Source organism: Sphaerodactylus townsendi, linkage group LG04 (genome assembly GCF_021028975.2).
Source record: "Sphaerodactylus townsendi isolate TG3544 linkage group LG04, MPM_Stown_v2.3, whole genome shotgun sequence".
NCBI lineage: Eukaryota > Metazoa > Chordata > Lepidosauria > Squamata > Sphaerodactylidae > Sphaerodactylus > Sphaerodactylus townsendi.
This window is the reverse complement of record NC_059428.1, coordinates 101,948,002-101,968,078: the sequence shown is the minus strand read 5'-3', so window position 1 is coordinate 101,968,078 and position 20,077 is coordinate 101,948,002. Positions and strand designations below refer to the sequence as shown.

The following is a 20,077-nucleotide window of genomic DNA, read 5'->3' as shown; positions in this document are numbered from 1 at the left end:
TGCCTGTATGTATATCATATATGAGTCTGCTATGGAAATATTCCTAATGATGAATACTAGGGATGGGCACATGAAAATGGCCACCAGGAGAAAACAACAGTGAGAGTTTTTTTTATTGGGCAAGAAAAATAAGTCATCTCTTGAGCTCCGCACAGCAAGCAGGAGATGGTTTTAAGCCAACTTGGCAAAAAATAATTGCTAGTTTAGCATTTTCACAAAGACAAAACAAAACAGGTTGAGCAGAAATAAAATGTCCTGAAGTTGTCTTTGGGAAAAAGTTCCTCCCAACAACATTTCTTTTAACATCCTCAAGACGTTTTATTTGTGCTGTGCAGAAAGGGCCACTGTCTTGGATCTTGCTTCTGCCAAAGTAACTTCTCAGAGAGCAGATGAGATTATTGGGGAAGTGGCTGTTGTTTAACCAAGCCCTCAAGATTTATATCCAATCATATAATATAGCAGTGACTGGCTGTACTCTGTATAGTCTGCTAAACTCATGTTTGCTGAGATGTCACAAATGTGTGGCAAGTGGGGGGGGGGGGTTAGAGGAGGCCTTTTATAGGAAAGAGTCATTACGCACCAAATACTTTCTAATTACCTCCTGGCAGGATTGGATTTATTGCAACCTGTGTTAGTTGATTAAAAAAACTGTTCTCTTAGCAGAAGACTCTCAAACTGTTCTCTTAGCAGAAGACTCTCAAAAATGTATTGGCCGATTAATAACTGCTGTTAAGTTTCTGTTCTCTGCAATAAAAATACAGGCAGAGATCACATCCTCTATAATTAGGCAGACACTAACCCTTAAACTGTTGGATATAATGTTGTCAGTTCTAGGTTGGGAAATTTCTGGAGATTTTAGAGGTGGAGCCTGGGGGGGGCAGGATTTGGGGAGGGGTGGGGTATAATGCCATAGAATTTATCCTCCAGAGCAGCCATTTTCCCTAGGGGTACTGATCTGTGTGGTGTGCAACTGTAATTTTGGGAGAACTCCAGACTCCTCTTGGAGAGTGGCAAGTCTATCTACATCACGCCAATAATATTCTTCTTCCTGCAGACGCACTTGATTCGCCACCTATGAGGCAAAGCTCAGGAAATGGATGTATATTTTATGATATCCACAACTCCCTGGAGCAACTAACTGAGTCAGATTGACGCCCTACCAGCCAGCAACCTCTGAGGATTTTGTCTTGGAACATTGCTGGCTGGAATAATCAGATAACCAGTCAGGTCTTTTTACATTACATTATGAGACACAATATCATACTTTTACAAGAGACTTGGTCTTCTGCTTTAATCCAACTTCAAGGTTATACTGTACACTATCTACATCAAAACCTGCGTTTGCTGAATGCAAAACTTAATCAAATGTAATTACTTCCCAGGACATTACCTGTTGGGTGATTGTGAGTCATCCGTCCAACTTCAATGCTTACTTCAATGAGAGTTTCCAGCCTCTCAGGTTTCCAGTATCTCATCCCTAAGCACATGGCTTTTGTAGCTGCCCCAAACCCTGAACCTACAAGAAAAAAAGTTACTGTAGACATTTTTAAGGAAGGAAAAATAGGACGGGTTATACATAGGAACGTTAAATATGTTTGAAATTGAGGTGAATACTTAAACAGAACAAAAAGGAATCTTTTATGGCTCCATTTTTTTTTACAAACAAGGTGAAATGTGATACACCTCTGAAGATGCCAGCCACAGATGCAGGCGAAATGTTAGGAACAAAATCCACCAGACTACGGCCACACAGCCCGGAAAACCCACCAGAACAAGGTGAAATGTATTTACTGTAAAGGTAAACTAGATTATTTTTTTCTTGGCTGTCTTGTAATTGCAAATAAGTTAAAATATGTACTGTAATTAAAAATGTTTCATTTAGAACAAGTTTTAGGCAAATTGTCTTCCTTTTGGCTAAACAGTAATAGTAATAATAATATTTTATTTATTTCTTTACATTATTTAACTCATTGGCAAAAAATTCTGCTCCGATGAGCAAAGCTGCAGCAGCAGAGCATAGAGGGAGAGACTGGCCCTTTCCATGTAACCAAAATAAAATGTTTTGAGGCAGGAAATAAAACATTTTTTTCTAAAGAGTTCTGCATAGTTTTTAGCCCAAAATGTTTTATTTTCAGCCTCAAAATGTTTTATATGCATCCTCTATTTTAATTATTCTTTTGTGAAAACATTTTCAAAATATTTTCACTTGCTGTGTGGAGATCTTTAAAACATTTCTTAGTGCTCTCTATAGTTCCCAGACTGCCTCCTTGGAACCTTGGAACCATTTTCTGAACTCTTTTTTTAAAAAAAATGGGGGGGGGGAATGAATATCTTTGGAGCTTTGAAGATACAAATCACAAAGAAACACAGCACGAGTCTTTGAAACACTGAAGCTTGGAGTCATCCATGGAGTCATTAAAATAAAATGGGAGAATAACAAAAGGGCGGACAGGAAGCGTTTCGAGAGGGTGAGTGTAGACAAACAGGGAGGACTGAAAATCTTTTGCAAATGTTTTCAGTGACTTGTGTGGAAAGAGTCACTATCCTGCAGATAAGAAGGATCAAGGCCATGAAGTAATAGTCAATACCTCAAATATATTTTATAAAAACATATACCGTGCAATGCAACAAAAGAAAGGACTCCCCACTGATGCCCCTGAATGAAATCCACATTTCACTTTATAAATTGTAACCGTATAAAAACATATGTGTGGATCCAAATGCCTCCAGATAATACCTCTGGCTTCCTCTGTGATTTAACCTATCTCATAGGGTTGCCACCCCTGGCTTTGGAAATTCCTGGCAATTTAGGGGTTGGCCTAGGAAGGCAGAGTTCAGGAAGTGAGGGAGCTCAGCAGGGACAGGATGCTATGGAGCCCACTTTCCAAAACTTCTTCTAGTGGGAACTGATATCTGAAAATCAGTCATAATTCTGGGAGAACTCCAGGCCCCACTGGGAAATATCTCACACCATTCTGTAGGGCCATCCAACCCTCAGGAGTGGATTACGGATGCTCCAAGTTGTTGCAGCTTGAGACCTTTTTGCACTGCTGAGATTTGAATACTGCCTCTTTGAAGCCATGCCATGTAATATAAAACATAATAAAAATAAAGTCAACAACAAAATAAATACAGTCTGTTTTTAAGAAGTGAATAGCCAGCAGGCACTGACTACTCATCAGAGACTAGGAGGCAAGGCTTCTAGGTCAAGCACAGAATGGTTTCCAAGTCAGCTTGAGTTGTGGTTTTTTTTTAAAGACACCATTAATCCGGTGAGACTTTTGGGCCTATAAAAATAACCAGGTGTATGGAGGACAGCTGGTTGTTTTCTGCCTGCCTGACACAAGATTGTGTGTTAGCTATGGTGGTGGGGGTGGGGAGCTGTTCCCAGTCCTGTGGCATAGATAAGGTAGGCAGATGAGGGGTAGGAGCAGACAATTCATAGGAGTGTGGTTTGTTCCCAGCACTGTCATTTTGACACCCGAGCAAATCTTGTTATCGGATCATTTATGAATCTCATTTCCCATGAAAATCATGGAAACAGGAAGAGTTCACTGATTCTTTGTTAAAGTTTAACATGGCAAATGAATCATCCCACACAGGAACAAAGAGGAAGTGGAAATCCAAATTGCTTATGCAAATTCGGGAGTGCATTAGATCTCAGATTCATTCAATTAAATATGCAGGTGCATATCTACTTAGAAACATTACTTGGGTCAATGGCAATGCTGGTAGAGCAAAAGAACTAATGGAGGTGGGAAAGGCTGCAGTCTCACAGTATCTTGTTCAAACAGGGCTGCCTCTAAAGCTGGGAAATTCCTGAAAATTCAGGGGGTGGAGTCTGAGGGGAAAGAAGGAATTGGAGAGGAGCTGATCTCTGTCGTCTGGAGTTCCATTGTAACTCTGGGAGAGAGCTTCAGGTTTCACCTGCAAGGTGGCAGCCTTAACTATCACAAGGCCAATTTGTATGTTTAATTAGAGTGCCAGGACAACACCCATCTGGGCTACCAGTCTGTGGCATGCCAAAAAAGCATGTGGAGCAGACCACCTTATATGAGTGAAGTTTCACAAGAAATCCCTCTGATCCCAGAAGTTCAACTGTTTATTTCCCCCTAAAGGTATCACAAAAAGGAGAGCCCAATCTAAAAACTTCCTGCATTAGGGAGAGAGTGTATCTACAGGTCCACCTATTACATAGGGCAAGATGAGGTATAATATCAAATGAGCTGGAGGTCGCCATATTCTTTTAAAAAATATTCTTTTCCTTCCAGTAGCTGTCTTGAAGAGCCAAGTGAGAGAGCAGAGCTGTTCTGCCTGACTTGGCTGATTGTTCCAAGTCAAAAATAATCACAGTAATGTATTCCAATGTGTATGCGCTGATGTTGTATCAGGACAGGATACTAGAGTTGAATGGCTCCATACCATAAGGACATAGAGTCACACGGACTGGATCCAGATTTTGTACTACCCGTGTGAGGCCAAGTCACTTAATGAAGAAGTGGTACTGGGGTGCCAGCTTCATGTTGGGACATTCCTGGGACATTGAGGAAAGGGCCTGAGGATGTGGAGAAGTGAGGAACTTCAGAAAAGTGTAATGACATAAAGCCCATTCTCCAAAGCTGTTGCTTTGTCCAGGGGAAATGATCATTGCAGGCTGAGATCTTTTGTCATTCTCGAAGTTCTCCAGGCCCATCTGGGAGGTTGGCAACCCTAGGTACAGCTGATATTCTAAACTGGCAGTATTAAAGACTTGAAAATAACTTTAGCAGAAGGTGAAAATTATTCTGTGGCGAGACCTGTACATCCAATGCAAAATTATACAAGGCAGGATATCAAGTAAGTATCGACCAGTGTGTTCTGCTTTGGCAGCTATGGAAAGAGGCTTTGCAAACATCTAGTTTTGTCCTCTTCATAAGCTGATTTCAATAGATCACTTTCACACCGGCAAAAGGCTCAGTAAGTGCAGACCCTTGAATGAAACACGACAGATTATATTCCTGAAAATAAATACACAATTGCAGCAGAAAAATCTGGACCTGAAGGCATAATGCCAAGAACAAAGGCTCTTTAAATAGACATTAAGCTGGGCAGTGCTGATTTCTAAAAGGACACAATAACCTAACAAAGGAATTCCTGGCCGCTCACTTGGCATCTCACGGCTAGGACTATATAATCGGCATCATCATCCTTCTGTTTGAGGGCAAGTTGAATTTTTTTAAATCCCTTTTTTTATTCTGTGTTGGACCCAAATATTTTCTAAATGTATGATCTTTAAGGAATCTTCAGAAAGCCATGTTCACATCAGGTATGACATAACATAGGACTGGGGTAAGGTTCAGTTCCCTACTCTGTCACAGAAACTTGCAGAGTGACCTTGGGCCAGTCACAGACTCAACCAACCTAACCTACCTGTTAGCCCTTGGGGATTTTGCCCCAGGTGGAACACAGTATGTCCCTGCATGATCAAAGAGTTTGTAACCTGCCTACAGTAAAAAGGTGTATTAATATACCTATTTATTCCTTAGCCAGCTAACAGATTAGAAGACTGGAAACTTTTAAAATTATAAATACTCCTTTGTGGGTTTGCTAGAGTAACAACTTAGCAGCCTTATGCAGGAGGAAAAACAGCTTATTGCTTACTGCAGACTGTAAACAGAAAATAGGTTTCTGGAAAAATAGTACCTTTTGAAACTATCTGCTATGTAAAGGTGTTGTGGTTTAACTAAGTGCTGGCTACCTTATACAGTAGGCAAATATGTTCCATATTCTATATAAAAATGTATTTAATATTTGTTAAAAGCTTGATTTAAAATAAACATTATTATCAGCAAAAAAAACCCTATTAGGTGAAGTTCAAAAGTCTAAGTTTCACTGTCCTGGGAGTAACCCGGGGCAGGGTTCATGTAGATGTATTAGCAGAAAATGAACCTGCCTGCGTGCAGACCCTGCCTTCTGTGTCTTGTGCCCATTGATACAGATGGTCTTTATACATGACAATGAATAAAGAGACATAAACTTTTCACAACTCTTTGGGTGTTTATTGGCAAAATGACACCTCGTGTTCCTCATATTTTTCCCAGTTGACCCTGGTAACAAGTTTGCACCCAATGGCTCTTTCCACACTGAAACTTTAAAATGTTCCAAAGTGAGAAATAAAATGTTTCCTCCACGGAGTTCTGAGTTATTTTTATTCCTAAACGTTTTATTTGCAGCCTCAAGACATTTTAAATGAATGCCTTTTTAAAATGATTCTTTTGTTGAAACATTTTCAGAACAGCTTAATTTGCCTGTCCGGTGCCTTTAAGACATTTCCCAAGCCTCTCTTCCTTCCTTGTACTTCCTTGTGAGTGCCATTTTCTCAGCTCACTCCTTGCCCTTCGCCTGTTTGACCGGCAGGTTTCTCTCTCTCTCTCTTTTTTTGGGGGCGGGGGGGCTAATCATTGAAGGATGGACTGCAGGGAGTGCAGAAAATTGCAGCACACCACTGGGAAGCATAGAAGCAGTGTTCTCAAACAAAGAGAAAAAAAGGAGAAATCACAAAATGGCAGCCAGGAATCAGTTTCCACCTCTCATCCGCATCAATTTCACAGAGTTGCTGGAGATAAAAGTGATATAAGCTGCTTTGTGTCGCCATTGGGAAGACAGGCAGGTATAAATGAAGTATCTCCAGGACTCACAATTTTTATAGCTAGAGTTATAAGGCATCCCTTTAAAAACATGCCTTCTCTTTTTAAATAAAGAGCCAGCGTGGTGTAGTGGTTAAGAGCAGGTGAACTCTAATCTGGGGAACTGAGTTTGATTCCCCATTCCTCCATGTGAGTGAAGGAGGAGTGAACCAGATTTGCTTCCCCACTCTTAAATTCCTGCTGGTTGAACTTGGGCTAGTCACAGTTTTATCAGAACTCTCTCAGCTCCACCTACCTCACAAGGTGTCTGTTGTGAGGAGAGGGAAAGATTTTATAAGCCACCTTAAGTTTCCTTACATGAGAGAAAGGTGGAGTATAAATCCAAACTCCTCCTCCTCTTCTAATAAAGGAAAAGGGGGGTTCAATTTTTCATAGTGAACTGGAATGGTGGTCGAATGGTTAAACTCTCTTCCTCTTTCCAGAATGCTCCAAGGAAAATTGAAGTCACACAAGCCTTCCATCTTATGAATAGGTTTGAGCCAACCATACAATGAGATGCTAAACTGGGGAGGTGTCAAGTTGATCAGAGTGAGTCATTGTTTGCTATTATATTGTGATGTTATATTGCAAGGCATTATACCGTATATACTCATGTATAAGTCGAATTTTTCAGCACATTTTTAATGCTGAAAAAGCTCCCCTCGACTTAAATGCTGGTCATTAAATTTTTTTTGTGTTTTTACTTTGCCAGCCAGCAGGGGGCGCAGTTTTTATGCTAGTGGCACCAAAATTTCAGGGTACCCTCAGAAGACACTCCTGATGATACTAGTCAAGTTTGGTAAAGTTTGGTTCAGGGGGTCCAAAGTTATGGACCCCCAAAGGAGGTGCCCCCATTCCCCATTGTTTTCAAAGGGAGCTATTAGTAGATGGGGCTACCCTTTTGAAGGTCCATAACTTTGGACCCTCTGAACCAAACTTCACCAAACCTGGCTGGTCTCATCAGGAGAGTCTCTTTATGATACCAGCCAGGTTTGGTGAAGTTTGGGTCAGGGGACCCAAAGTTATTGACCCCCAAAGGGGATGCCCCATCCCCCATTGTTTACAATGGAAGCTAATAGTAGATTTTCCATTTCTGATAATATCCCTCTTAAAATCTAAGTTGGGTTACATTTGGACATACAGATGATGATGAGGAATCCAGTTTTGGAGGATTTTAACTCTTGTGTTTTAGCTTGGTTGCTGGTTGAGCTAAGGTTTTTGTACTTTTAAAGTTATTGTTGATACCATATTGTTCTTGTTGACCCTCTTTTCCACTTACAGAGCCAGTTTACTGTTTTTCTTTGAAATAAATATTCAAAAACATTTAACCTACTGATGTCTCAATTGATGTAATTTTATTGGCATCTATTTTTATTTTTGAAATTTACCAGCAGCTGCCGCATTTCCCACCCTCGACTTATACGCGAGTCAATAAGTTTTCCCAGTTTTTTGTGGTAAAATTAGGTGCCTCGACTTATATGCGGGTTGACTTATACACGAGTATATACGGTAGTTATGTACAGTAGATGATGGTGATCCTTTCATGCCCTGGGATTTTTCTTGTGGAGTAAAAGAATACTCTCCATTATCACGATGAACAATATTTTAAAAATTTATATCTATGTATCTCATGGATTAGTGTATTGTCAAAAAACAGGTGTTACAAGTAGAAGAAATCAACCAAATATAACAAGGTATGACTTACCTCTGGAACCTTTATACTATTTCTAGACTATGTGAGAATTTGAAAGACTGTGTGATGAACAATGGCTTAAAACATCTACATTCTAATTGTGAACATCTTGGTTAGAAATGAGATACTGTGTGGATTCCTACTTTAGGCTGGAGGAAGCCTTCATAAATTGCTTAATGGAGTAATAAGGTATAGACCAGTGGCAAGGTGGAAAACCTACAGTTCTAATGGAAATGGAACTCACATTGGTAATATGATGGAAAATGTTCACCAATTGTTGGAATAGATGGATATGAACAGACAGACTTCTATTAAGCTTCCAGTGGTTCTTTATAAATGAAACTACTGTGAATTACGTTAACAAACAACAGTATAGGATAATTTCAATTTAGAAGAAAAGCAAAAAGGCATTCTCCTACCTTTCTCATTAAATGGTGTGTGCCAAGCTAGGAGGTAGTTGTCTGGCTTCAGTTGTGAACAGCCCTCAATAGTAGCCGGATCTGACCATCTTTCAGGAAGTTTGTCAATAACATCAACATAACGTTTTACGAGTTCCCGATACAGATCTTCTAAACACCAGTAATCTGTTGAGAAAAGATCAGTATTTCTAATTCTCAAAATCATCAGATCTGTGGATACTTAAATCTGCAGTCATGGACATCCAAGACAGCTTTTTTCAAACCTGACAAATGCCCCAGGTTTGCAAAAAAATCTAAAATCTAAAAAATTAAAAAATTAAAAATTGGGAGTTTAAAATCTATCAAAATAATGGAAGCACCACATGTAGCTTTAAGAAAAAAATGCCCTCAGTGGCCACTGCTTGGCAACGGCAACAATATTGCCAGCTTTCCAACACTGGCTTTTGTCAGTTAAAGGCGGCGATGCAGGTGGGGGGGGGGGGACTTTCCAGAGCTGTTTTGGCCCTTATGCAAAGACTCATCAGGGCCAAGAATCACAGGAACCAGCTGCCAACTTGATACCACATAACTTGCAGGACTCACCTAGCTATGGCTGCTTGCAACTGTTCAACAGCAACAACTCCATGAAACCCAGTGTTGTATAGTGATTACAATTTCAGATGTATGAAAGACCCAGGTTCAGATCTCTATTCTGCCGTGGAAGCTGGTTGGATAAACTTGGGCCAGTCACACACACTCCGCCCCACCTACCCCGCAGGATTTTTTTAAGATAAGAAAGAGGAGAGGGTATAAGCTATCTTTGATTCCTGTGTGGAGAAATGAAGTATCTGTCTGTCTGTCTGTCTGTCTGTCTGTCTGTCTGTCTGTCTGTCTATCTAATTTGCTATACCACCCACCCCAAAGGGCTCTGGGCAGTGTAGAGAAGATAAAACAATTAAAACATCATTACAATAGAATAATTAAAACAGAAATAAACAAATGTTACATCAGAATAAGACAAAAAAGACCTAATATCAGATGGCACTTGAAGAACCTCCTATCCCCCAGGAGGGGACTGGACACAATATAGCAGTAACCAGTTATGATGGTATGAGGGGGATGGTGGGGGAGGCAATCAGTGACCAGCCCCCCCCCCCAAAAAAAAACCCAGTGAAACAACTCTGTTTTACAAGCCTGCAGAACTGTCCAAGGTCCTGCAGGGCCTTGATGGCCAGAAGGAGAGTGTTCCACCAGTGTTCCTGGCCCCGGTAGAGGCTAGTCACATCATTGAGAGGCTGGGGACCACCACCAAATTTGCCTCTGCAAATCGCAAAGACTGAGTAGGGCCATAAGGGGAGAGATGGTCCCTAAGTTTTGAGGTATAAATAAGGTATAAATAAAGTTAATAGTAAATATAACTATGGGGACAGATAAAAGACAGGTTGAGAATGAGAGAAGGAAGTAGGAAAAGGTGAAGATATGGGGGTTGCCAAGAGGAGGAAAAGAACAAATAGTATGGGGAAAGGGATACAGGAGGGAAAGGGAAGCCCTCAACATATTCTGTCCAGTTCCCTACTGCACAGCTGGGCCTGGCCTACTGCTCAGCCCAACCTGACTTTCCCAGGGAGCAGCTGCCAGGTTATGGGAAGGAAGAGGAGCTGAAGAGAGGGCTAGATAAAGGTAAGAGGAAATAATAGGGGAAAGGAAAATGAGATACTCCCAAACAAGCCCTTGTAGGTGACTTGCGCGTAACTCCATTATCACAGAAATGTTGACAAGTTGGTAAGAAATCACCTAATTGTCCCTCCCTTTTGTCAAAGACATTGAATGTTGATTATTTACCCTTCAACAGCCTTGAAAATTACAACAGCATTATTTTCAAAACTATCCTTTAATTTTAATTTATATAAAGTACAGATTGTAATCTGCAGCCCTTTGCACCTTTAATTTAATTCTGTGATTGTGAGGACAAAATGGTGAATATTGGGTGTTCCAGGTATATTACCACAGAGGGCAGAACTACATAATTATAAAGGGAATTATAAAGGGAAATTCTTCTGTATAATCAGGGCTCTCTTCATTGTTCTGTTTTACATCAGTGTAACTGACTGTGTGACAAGACTTAAGATACTGTGTTCTCCTTAGTATTTCAGTCTCCCATTTCTCCAGTGTTTGAAGGATCTTCTCCAACAGAATTTCAGCTCTGTAGGAGGATCAGTTCTAACAAGAATATGTCCATAATAAGTGGAGGATCCCCCGCCACCAGAACGGGAATGGCAACTCTAGCAGGCAAAATTTTCAGAGTATAGAGACAATAGATTGCTACTATCTTCATGTCAGCCTACCAATAAAAGAACAACAATAAAGGCAATGTAAGCTCATATTTTCATATCTGAACTTAATTTTCAATATTTAGGAAAAATTCTTAGAATTCTATGTTTAGATTTAAAATAATAATCACTACTTTAAGTTTTATTTTTATCACCATTTATTTTATGATATTGTTTCATGTTAATTTTGTAGTTATCAAGTATTGAATAGTGTATTTTATGTATAATTTTCTTTCTGCTTTCTATGAAAATGACCTTTGTCTTTATTTGCTATTCTATATCTTTCTTTTTCATTTAATTGATAAACAGGAAATGTAAAATGACAGTGACATAAGAGCTAAATGAATCGTGCCGACCTATTATACAAAAATCCAGTCTCAAATGTATCTAATGAACAACAGAACATAAAATGTGATATACAGGATGCGTATTAAATATTTACTCTACTTTGATCATCAAGAATTTCTGGAATGCCATTTGCTGCCTTGGGGGGCCATATTAGCCAAAGGTCATAATTTAAATAAAGCCGATGAATACCTGTGAATTTTGAATCTATTTCTTGCAGATTTTGTACAATTTATATAGATAGTCTTCAGTATAGATCGTTTACATATACATTATTTAAATACTATTCCATCTTTAATATATTCATTAGGTTTGTCAGATACAGAGCTGTGTGCAATTTTGCATACTCCTTACTAACATAGCACCCTTTATTTTTGACTACTACAAAGTTACTGGTGTACAAGAACAAAAAATAAGATGGCAATTTACCATAGAAACTTCATAGAATTTGTATGCTCCATTAGAACATTATGTACTATATTACATCTTGAATATAGTTAATGCTTCAAAGAAAAAATGGTGCCATCCTTCTTTCTAAGGCTTCTAAGAAAAAGCTGAATGACCTTTTTTTCTGAGACATATGACTCCTTTTTCAAAAGAACTTAAAAGGAAATGCAGAAATCTTTTCCTTCTGCCACAAAACAGCTTAAAGGAAAAAATCCAGAATTGCTTGTGTGCCTCTGAAGGATAATCTCTTCATTAAAAAAAACTCTTCCCAAACTAGATGTGCTATGGCAGTTATACTTGTCTATTCATGTTTGATTGTTGGTACCTGAGCAATACTTGGAAGCAATCGACTATCACCTCCCTGCCTATTTTCTGCTAATAAAGAGAAAACTAAATGTGAAGCTTGTGTCAAGCCCTTCTACAAAATGCGATGTGTTCTTCTGCAGGGGCATTTCCAATTTGGTTTTGATTGGTTCATATCTCAGATGCACACAGCCGAGGCCCCACGGCACTTAAAAAGAGCTATAAATAGAAGCCCCCTGCCCAGATCAGTGATAATGAAATATTTCCACCTCTGAAGCAGAAAATTATACAATGTCAAAGTAATCAACAAGGAAGTGTCTACAATAGTTAAATAATTCATTCAGGATGTATCTATGAGTTAGTACATTTGCTTTAAAATTGCGGGTTAATATTATGGATGATCAGATGTTTAGTACAAGGAATTGCTTAACACTGGAAATGACAGCAGTTAACTATCAAATTTTACTTTAGCCCAAGAAATCCTGAGAACCTCTAAACCAGAGTAAGCAGTACACAAGACTTTTTTTCCCCTTTTCCCCACTTCTCCCCAGAACTTATTTCCTTTTCCCCACTTTTTGAGAAAGGCAGGGCTGGAATAAAGATGGGGTGATCTCAGTTCCCAAGTAGGAGGTAGTAGAGCATTCCTGATGCTAGCAGAATGTACAAGCGGTAGAGCAACAAATGTTCAAAATCAGAATTTTAAGTGTGGCCATTTTGAAAGAGATGGCTCTGAGTTTTATATCCCTCACAGGTGCTCTTGTCCCCCATTAGGATACTGCTTGCAAAAGCATCTTTTAATACTGGACACCATACAGGAAATATTTTCATCCATTATAATCACATTCCTAAATGTGTTCCAAAAGCAAAGCCTTAATATTTATGTCTCTAAAACAGTCTTTGAGTTCATTAGTCTTCTGAAAAAAAATGAAACAACATCTGTACAACAAAACAACTGAAAACATTTTTTCTTTATGATCTTCCTTTTTTGGCCACTCCTTTTGAACTGTTGGGAATTTTTTTTAAAAAAAACCTTTAATCAGAAAAGGATATGCATTGAATTGGGAATGCAAATGTAACCCCCATGCCCAGAATGGGTTGGCCCAGAATGGGTTGACCCAGTAAGGGGGTGGAGACTCAGAGCAGCAGAAAGGCTGAAAGAGCTCTTTGCAGAAGACAAAGGTACCAGACTCGGACCTTGATTTCTATAAGCCCTTAACACCTTGTTAAGGTAATTGCAATATTATTGGGAACTACTGGGAAGGTAGTTGTTTTTGCTATGTTGTAAATGTTGAAGTTTATTGTTTCAGGGTTTTCTTTTGGGGTTGTAATGGGTGAGAGTTCTCCTGGAGACCTTCATCATGTTGCAACCTGTTCATCAAGCCCTTGGAGTCTTCAGGAGCCAGCCAACTTGCAAAGAAGAATTTGGACTTGGCAATATCAGTAGACTGTAAATAGAAGGACTTGAAATGCAACCTGAACAGGACCTTGAATTGTAACGTTAAATGTTGATGTTTTAAAAGTGTTAATTGTAAAGAAAAGTAAACCATTTTGTTGTTTAAAAATTGTTGTTGCAACTCATTCCAAGTACTGCCCCACAGAACCCACAAGCTGAGGTTACACAAACACCATGAAGTTAGCATGAGAGATTAACCCCTTTTTTGCTCTCTATCTCAGACCTTTGCTGGCCCACAGAGAGCTCTTTGCCCTCCCTTTTTGCACCCCTGTTTCTTTCAGAGGCGTAGCAATGGGGGAAAGCTGGTGCATCCTCTGCCCCCGCCCTGGAACGCTCACACCCCAGAATGCCTCCAGAACGCACTCGCCACACCCCCACAGGAGCATCACGCCCCTCGCCCCCTTGGAGCTATGCCTTTGGTTACTTTTGATATAACACACCCAATTAAGTTGACAGGCAGTAGATTCAGGATGGACAAATGTGGAATTTGTTCAAAATCAGATGTGGACTCAAATGTGGAATTTGCTGCCAGAGGATTTGGTGATGGCCACAGGCATAGGCGGCTTGAATAGATTCATGGAGGAGACTGGATAGATTAATGAAGGATCAGCTATCGGTATCTGGATGGATTCATGAGGAGAGTAGCTATCAGTAGCCACTAGCCATGGTGACTAAAGTGAACCTTTACATTTGGAGGCAGTCAACCTCTAAATTCCAGTGCCAGGAGTCAACATCAGTGGAAGGCCTCAGCCTGTATGCCTTGTTGTTGGACCTCCAGAGGAAATGTTTGGCCACTGTGTGAGACAGGAAACTGGACTAGGTGAACCACTGGTATGATCCAGCAGAGCTCTTCTTATGTTCTTACTCCTAATGTCAATAAAAATGGCATGTTGACTCAGTCCCGCCCCCTGCCCTGGCAATTTCCTACTTGCCTTCCAGAATAGTGGTAGAATACTGCACTTGGATCTGGAAGGCCCAGGTTTAAATCCCTTCTCTTTCATAACCAAGAGAGGGGAACAACTTTAGCCCTATGAAACTAGAAGTATCTAGAAGGTCAAGAAAATGTTTAAAGGGCAATTAAATATACAACTATTACATGTAAAAACAATATACATATTTGCCCTCCCACCACACCCAATATACATATTTATTACACATTCAAATCATCTATACTTGTAAAAGGGCCACAATAGCCTACCTCATACATACAAAATCACACATATAAGAGTCCAATAGAACACTTTTTTGACCACAACAGACAGACATGTTTTGGTCAACAGGCCTTTCTTGGGGGTCAAAACTAATATACTAATGTACTGTCTAGCTTCCAGACTACCAACAGTAGTTATAAAGCTTTTTTATTACTGAGAACAACTGCTAAAGAGTTGCTTAGATTGGCAAATGTCTTCCATGTCTTCCAAACAAAATGATTTCCTCTTAAAAAGTGTAATACAATGTGTCAATCATGCCCAATTCTGCTAGGGCAAAACTTTGTAATGCCTCAGTCTTAAGAAATCCTTCTAGTCTGGAGCAAATGAATTAGGTTCAGCTGGCTGGATTACCTTGAGTCAGACATGTATTCTCAGCCCAAATTACCTCACAGAATAAAATGGAAAAGGGAAAAATGACAGGTGCTATCCTGAGCTCCTTGCAAGAAGCACAGTATTTTAAAAGTACTATATTGATAAAGAATTACAAGGTGTTTCATCTCTAAGTTGACAATTAAAACAAACAACTCCAGTTTTTTTTAGCACAGAGATCATAGAAGAAAAACAGTTCCGCTCCTACAGCTCAGACAGTATGATGAACCACCTGAATACATCCCACCCTGCAAAAGTGTTCATGTCTCATCATTCTGCTGAAGGTATGAAGGCTGAAAGGTAAATTTTCTACAGTTCTGGCCTGAAGAACCAACCCCTTTCTCATTCTCACACAATAATAAGGATGTGCATATTTGGGGGGTGGTATTTTTCAAGTTTGGGTTTTGAAGTCCCAGAATTATTTGGGGGGAAAAATCCGAAAAAGCTCTCAGCCCCCATATAGGTATGGTTTGCCCCCATTCCCCAGAAATTCAATTTTTCTGGGTCTATTAAACCTGATCTAGAAAATCCCAAGCCACCTCTGAAGTCCTTATGGGGTTCAGAAGTGACAGGCACAGAGCTGAACACTGGGCTCAGTGTTCTGCTTTGCACCACCTGTGTCTCCCAAGACTCATGTACACTTTGGAGGCTTTAGCAGCACAGAACTGAATGCTGGGCTCGACTGGGGTGAGACCAGCATCCATTCAGCTCAGTGTCGTCTGCCGACTCCAAGGCCACAGGAACATCAGAGGTGACAGCCCAGAGCTGAACGCTGGACTCGTATTTAACCCTGTGCTGCTGATTCTGCCATCCGTGTGGACTTTGGAGGTGACAGCAGCAGTTAGCAGGTAAAGGAGGCAGAGAGAGAGGGGAGAGGGGGGTTCCCCATCTTTGTTTTTAATAGCAGCAGGGTCAAAGTTGCCTGAAATATGGAAAACAACAACACTTTTGGGGAGTCCATGTTTTAGCTCCCTTATATTACCACCATTTTTTTTCCAAAGTGGGCTTTAACTACAAAAAACTGTTAGACTTTAAAGGTGTCAGAAGACTCTTTTGGTATTTTCATAAGCAATCATATCTTTCTAAATCTATTGACTTGGAAGCGTGTTGTTGTTTTTATTGCCAAGTAAGTTTCTAAGGATTACAAAAGCACTTCTCAGGAACCCCTAAAATACCTCCCAAAGAAAATAATAAACACGTTTATATTAGCAACACATTCTGGAGAGATGCTAAATTATTTCACAAAGTTTTCATTCCTGAAATTACTGGGACTTTTTGTTCTAATTGTTCTAGGATGTTATGGTGGACAGTTTTTAATATTCACTCAGGAAACTTTTAGATGAAAGAGAGTTTGTAAAGTTACAGCTATGCTGTTACCTAAACATGGATTTCCAGTTCATTCCTCAATCTTTTAACAGTAACCACTTACTAAAAGTTAATGAAATAGGGGCAGTTCCTTGTTGACATTATTGGAAGGTCCAGTTTACCATCTTGTTGAACTGGAGGAAGTGCAGCCACAATATAAGGTGTGTTTTTAATGTAAACTAAAAATACAGTTCACGAAATGGCACAGCTGAAGAGTTGTGTTGCTCTTAGTTTCTAAAGCATGCCAACCAAAAAAATATTATGAAGAAACTAATGAAAACAAATCCCGTCGCTGGAGACCATATTTGATGTATTTATTTGTTTAGTTCTTTTCTGACCCATTGGCAAGTGACTACAAAGAGATAATGAAGTATGATGCCACTTCTACCATTTTCTCCACAACACTTTTTTTAAAATGGAAAATTAAATGGGATAATGCAAGTAGCATCTTAATCATCCACCCCTCCTTCCCTCCCTCTCTGACACACAAGCAGAGAAAATAGTTCATGGCCACACATAGGTATTACACCATTACAATGATGCAAATGCCAGTGATGAAATATTCAAAGTCATTCAAGAGCTAGGTGTATTTTTAAATAGCAGCTGCCCTGCTCTATACAATAGAGAGGCATAATAACCTGCTATCCGACGGTTGGCATAACTAAAAATGGTTGCAAACTCTCTTGATAAGACGTGTAGATAACATTTATGCTCCTACAGAGGTCAAGAGTAGGAAACACGTGATGTGCATTTAATCACAGACTATATTCAGAAGTACTTTAGTCATCCCTTCCTTTGATAGGCTGACTTCAGGCCATTATCTTTAGGGTATTAGCTCCCCCTTACATCATTGGCTAACCAATAGCTAGACATGAAATATCCAAGATTCTCTTCAACAGACCTTGGGCAGCTAAATTTAGTACCTGTCAGCAGCAGGCAGATAAGAGCTGAATACAAGTGAAAAACTGCATTGACATTTTTGATTTTAGAAAAGAAAATTAAGAGCAAAAGAGAAATGCAATGCAATGCATTATTTGGCATACACATTTTGTCTTAATCAATGTTTTGTTCTGCAACGCCATCTTACATTGGTCAAATAATGCACAGCAATTGCGGTGCAAAATACAGTTAGGTGAATATGACTTTCAGATCCCTTTTTATTCAGATGGAAGCTACTTTCATACTAGACAGAAACTAGTAACTATTTCCAAAAGGAGAAGAGTAATTTTTTTCATTAAAGACAAGTTTGCACAAATGCATCTTATATAAGAGAATGTATATTATATTACTAAGTTCATAAATCTGACCCCATTATTCACCGTGAATGGTAAGGTACATAAAAACAGAAGAAATCTTGATGGTTCAACATTTTTTTTCACAGAAAATTATAACTAATGCTTACATCAATCTTATAAAGTAGACCAGTATTATCATCCCCATATTAAAGTCGGGGAGCTAATTGTGGCTTACATCAGGCCACCTTGGATGTTTATGGACCGTCTGACGCAGACGTTTCCTGCTTCACAGTGTATGCATTTAGCCACCATAATCTAATCTAAAGAGAACAACTCAAAGCATCCTAATGTTCAGTCAACGCGATGGCACAAACTCCGCTCATCTAGCGGGGCAATGTGATTATAGCTGTCCTCCAATTGCTTTTCTACAACCAAGTGTGCATCCAGACTACTTAGTTTTTCCTACCTGTAACGAGAGCCTCAGCTGTAGCCATGTGCATAATAGTATTGTCACTCACAGGCCATTTGTCAGAAGTCAGCACTAGGTTCTCGAGTCCTCCAATTTCGTTCAGTTCTTCTTTGATCTTTGCACCTAAAGCGCTGTTTTCCCGGGTGAAGTTTCGATAGCCCAAAGCATCCCCAGCCCCGGCCAGCAACAGAGCAGCCTTAAATTTCTCCATCACTGGATGATTTGGATGTCGTTTTCAATGTTCTTTGGTCTCAAAAGCCGCCCCTTGGTGTTCCTTTGTTCTGTTGCTTTCAAGCACCGGTCAAGCTACACTTTATACTGGAGCCATTGTGTCAGGCACAGAGCTGTCTGTACAAGGCGAGCCTTTCCTTTTCTGGCTTTGGAGATGCCGGCTCTTGTCTGCCATCCAAGGAAGGGATGAAAATTCTTCGTGCAAGTATTTTCTAACTTATTTTTAAGTTGCAAGTGCATGAAGTGCGCAAGGCACCAGTGCATAGCAAAAATCAAAAGACCTCCTATAATCCAGGACAAAGCAAGCCAAGAAATATTTTGGCTATCCAGTTTAAGTAACTCTACACTTAGCAAAACACATGCTGTAACCAGGTTTATTTTTAAAGCTGTGCAAATGAGCATGTTTTTGTGTGATTTTTGTGCTACTGGAACTTTTGTGCCAGCCAAGGTGGGTACAAATAGACAAGAGATCAGAGAGAAGGTGATTTCTTTTGGGGACACAGCAGTCATAAGAACAGGAAGTTGTAGAGGAGTTCGGCAGATATAAGAACACTCGGGAAAGCTTCTGCCTGCTTGATTCCTAAATTAAACTACATTTGAGTTTGCCTGCCCTCCAGGTAACTCAGAAACCATTCACCAAATGACATCTTATTTTTTTTTTAAATAAAGATGGCTATTTCTAAGGGAATTAGGCACCAATTTTAGGTTTTCATCTTTTGTGTTCTCTGATCTTTTGTGTTCTCTGCTTATTAAAAATATCTGGCAAGAGTCACACTTGAGAATTTAAGTAGTGATCACACCTCCTACTTCTGCATTTGCTCACAATTAAAGTGAAGTACAGTTGTCAACTTTTAACTGTTTATGTTGTAAATAAATTCAGATCCTGCAGACTATCAAGTATTTCAGGTCCACAAAGAAGAAGTTCTGAAAAGAAAATTGCAAATTAACCAAAAGTAGCACCTGTTACTAGAATGCTAGACACCTTTAATATTTTCTATATTGCATTTGGGGATATGAAATTTTTATTCCAGTAATACAAAAGTTGCTGTACAAATCAAAGACAGTCAAAGTCCATCAGTAATTTGGAAGGGAACATTCAAAAAGAGTAATTCCCTGAAATAGTTATTGTTTGAACGGAAAAGCAGGCAGTTTTAACAAATCACACTTTACCTTTTTGGGGAGTGATGGCCACATGCTTGAATTATGATGGATTACAAAATCAGAAATAAGCCACCATGTGTGGCTGCACACAGGAGTTAAAGACCACCACCTGTGGTTTTATCACAGAGACAGACAAGCTCCAGGATCCTACTAAAGTAGTGGTTCCGATGAGGAAGGAAGGAATCCCAAAGTTCAATTGTGGAAGATCCACTGAAAATAGAGCTGCCTTTATTAGTAAAGGGCAATGCCCTTTTGGGCGGACTTTGAGGGATGCCCTGGTCTCTCTCACTGGGTATGGTGTTGGTACAAGGTAGAGGTGTAACTCTGTCTCATCTGGTTGGTTTTAGAGTTAAGAATCCAGAGGATCAAACTGCCCCCTGTGAATTGCACACCGTCACATGA

The 20,077-nt window shown here is 39.7% G+C and overlaps 1 protein-coding gene across 1 annotated transcript in view; it reads right to left on the bottom strand.

Annotated features, from left to right (window-relative positions):
* Positions 1-18,758, bottom strand: part of ADPRHL1 (ADP-ribosylhydrolase like 1) — a 28,774-nt gene extending 10,016 nt beyond the window's left edge. Inside the window, exons 1-3 of the mRNA XM_048495407.1 lie at positions 18,281-18,758; positions 8,778-8,942; positions 1,391-1,516 (exon numbers count right to left, since the gene is read on the bottom strand). Of these exons, the coding sequence (XP_048351364.1) occupies positions 1,391-1,516; positions 8,778-8,942; positions 18,281-18,494 (505 nt within the window). The 5' untranslated portion in view covers positions 18,495-18,758. The remainder of the gene's footprint in view (positions 1-1,390; positions 1,517-8,777; positions 8,943-18,280) is intronic.
* Positions 18,759-20,077: the final 1,319 nt, after the last annotated feature.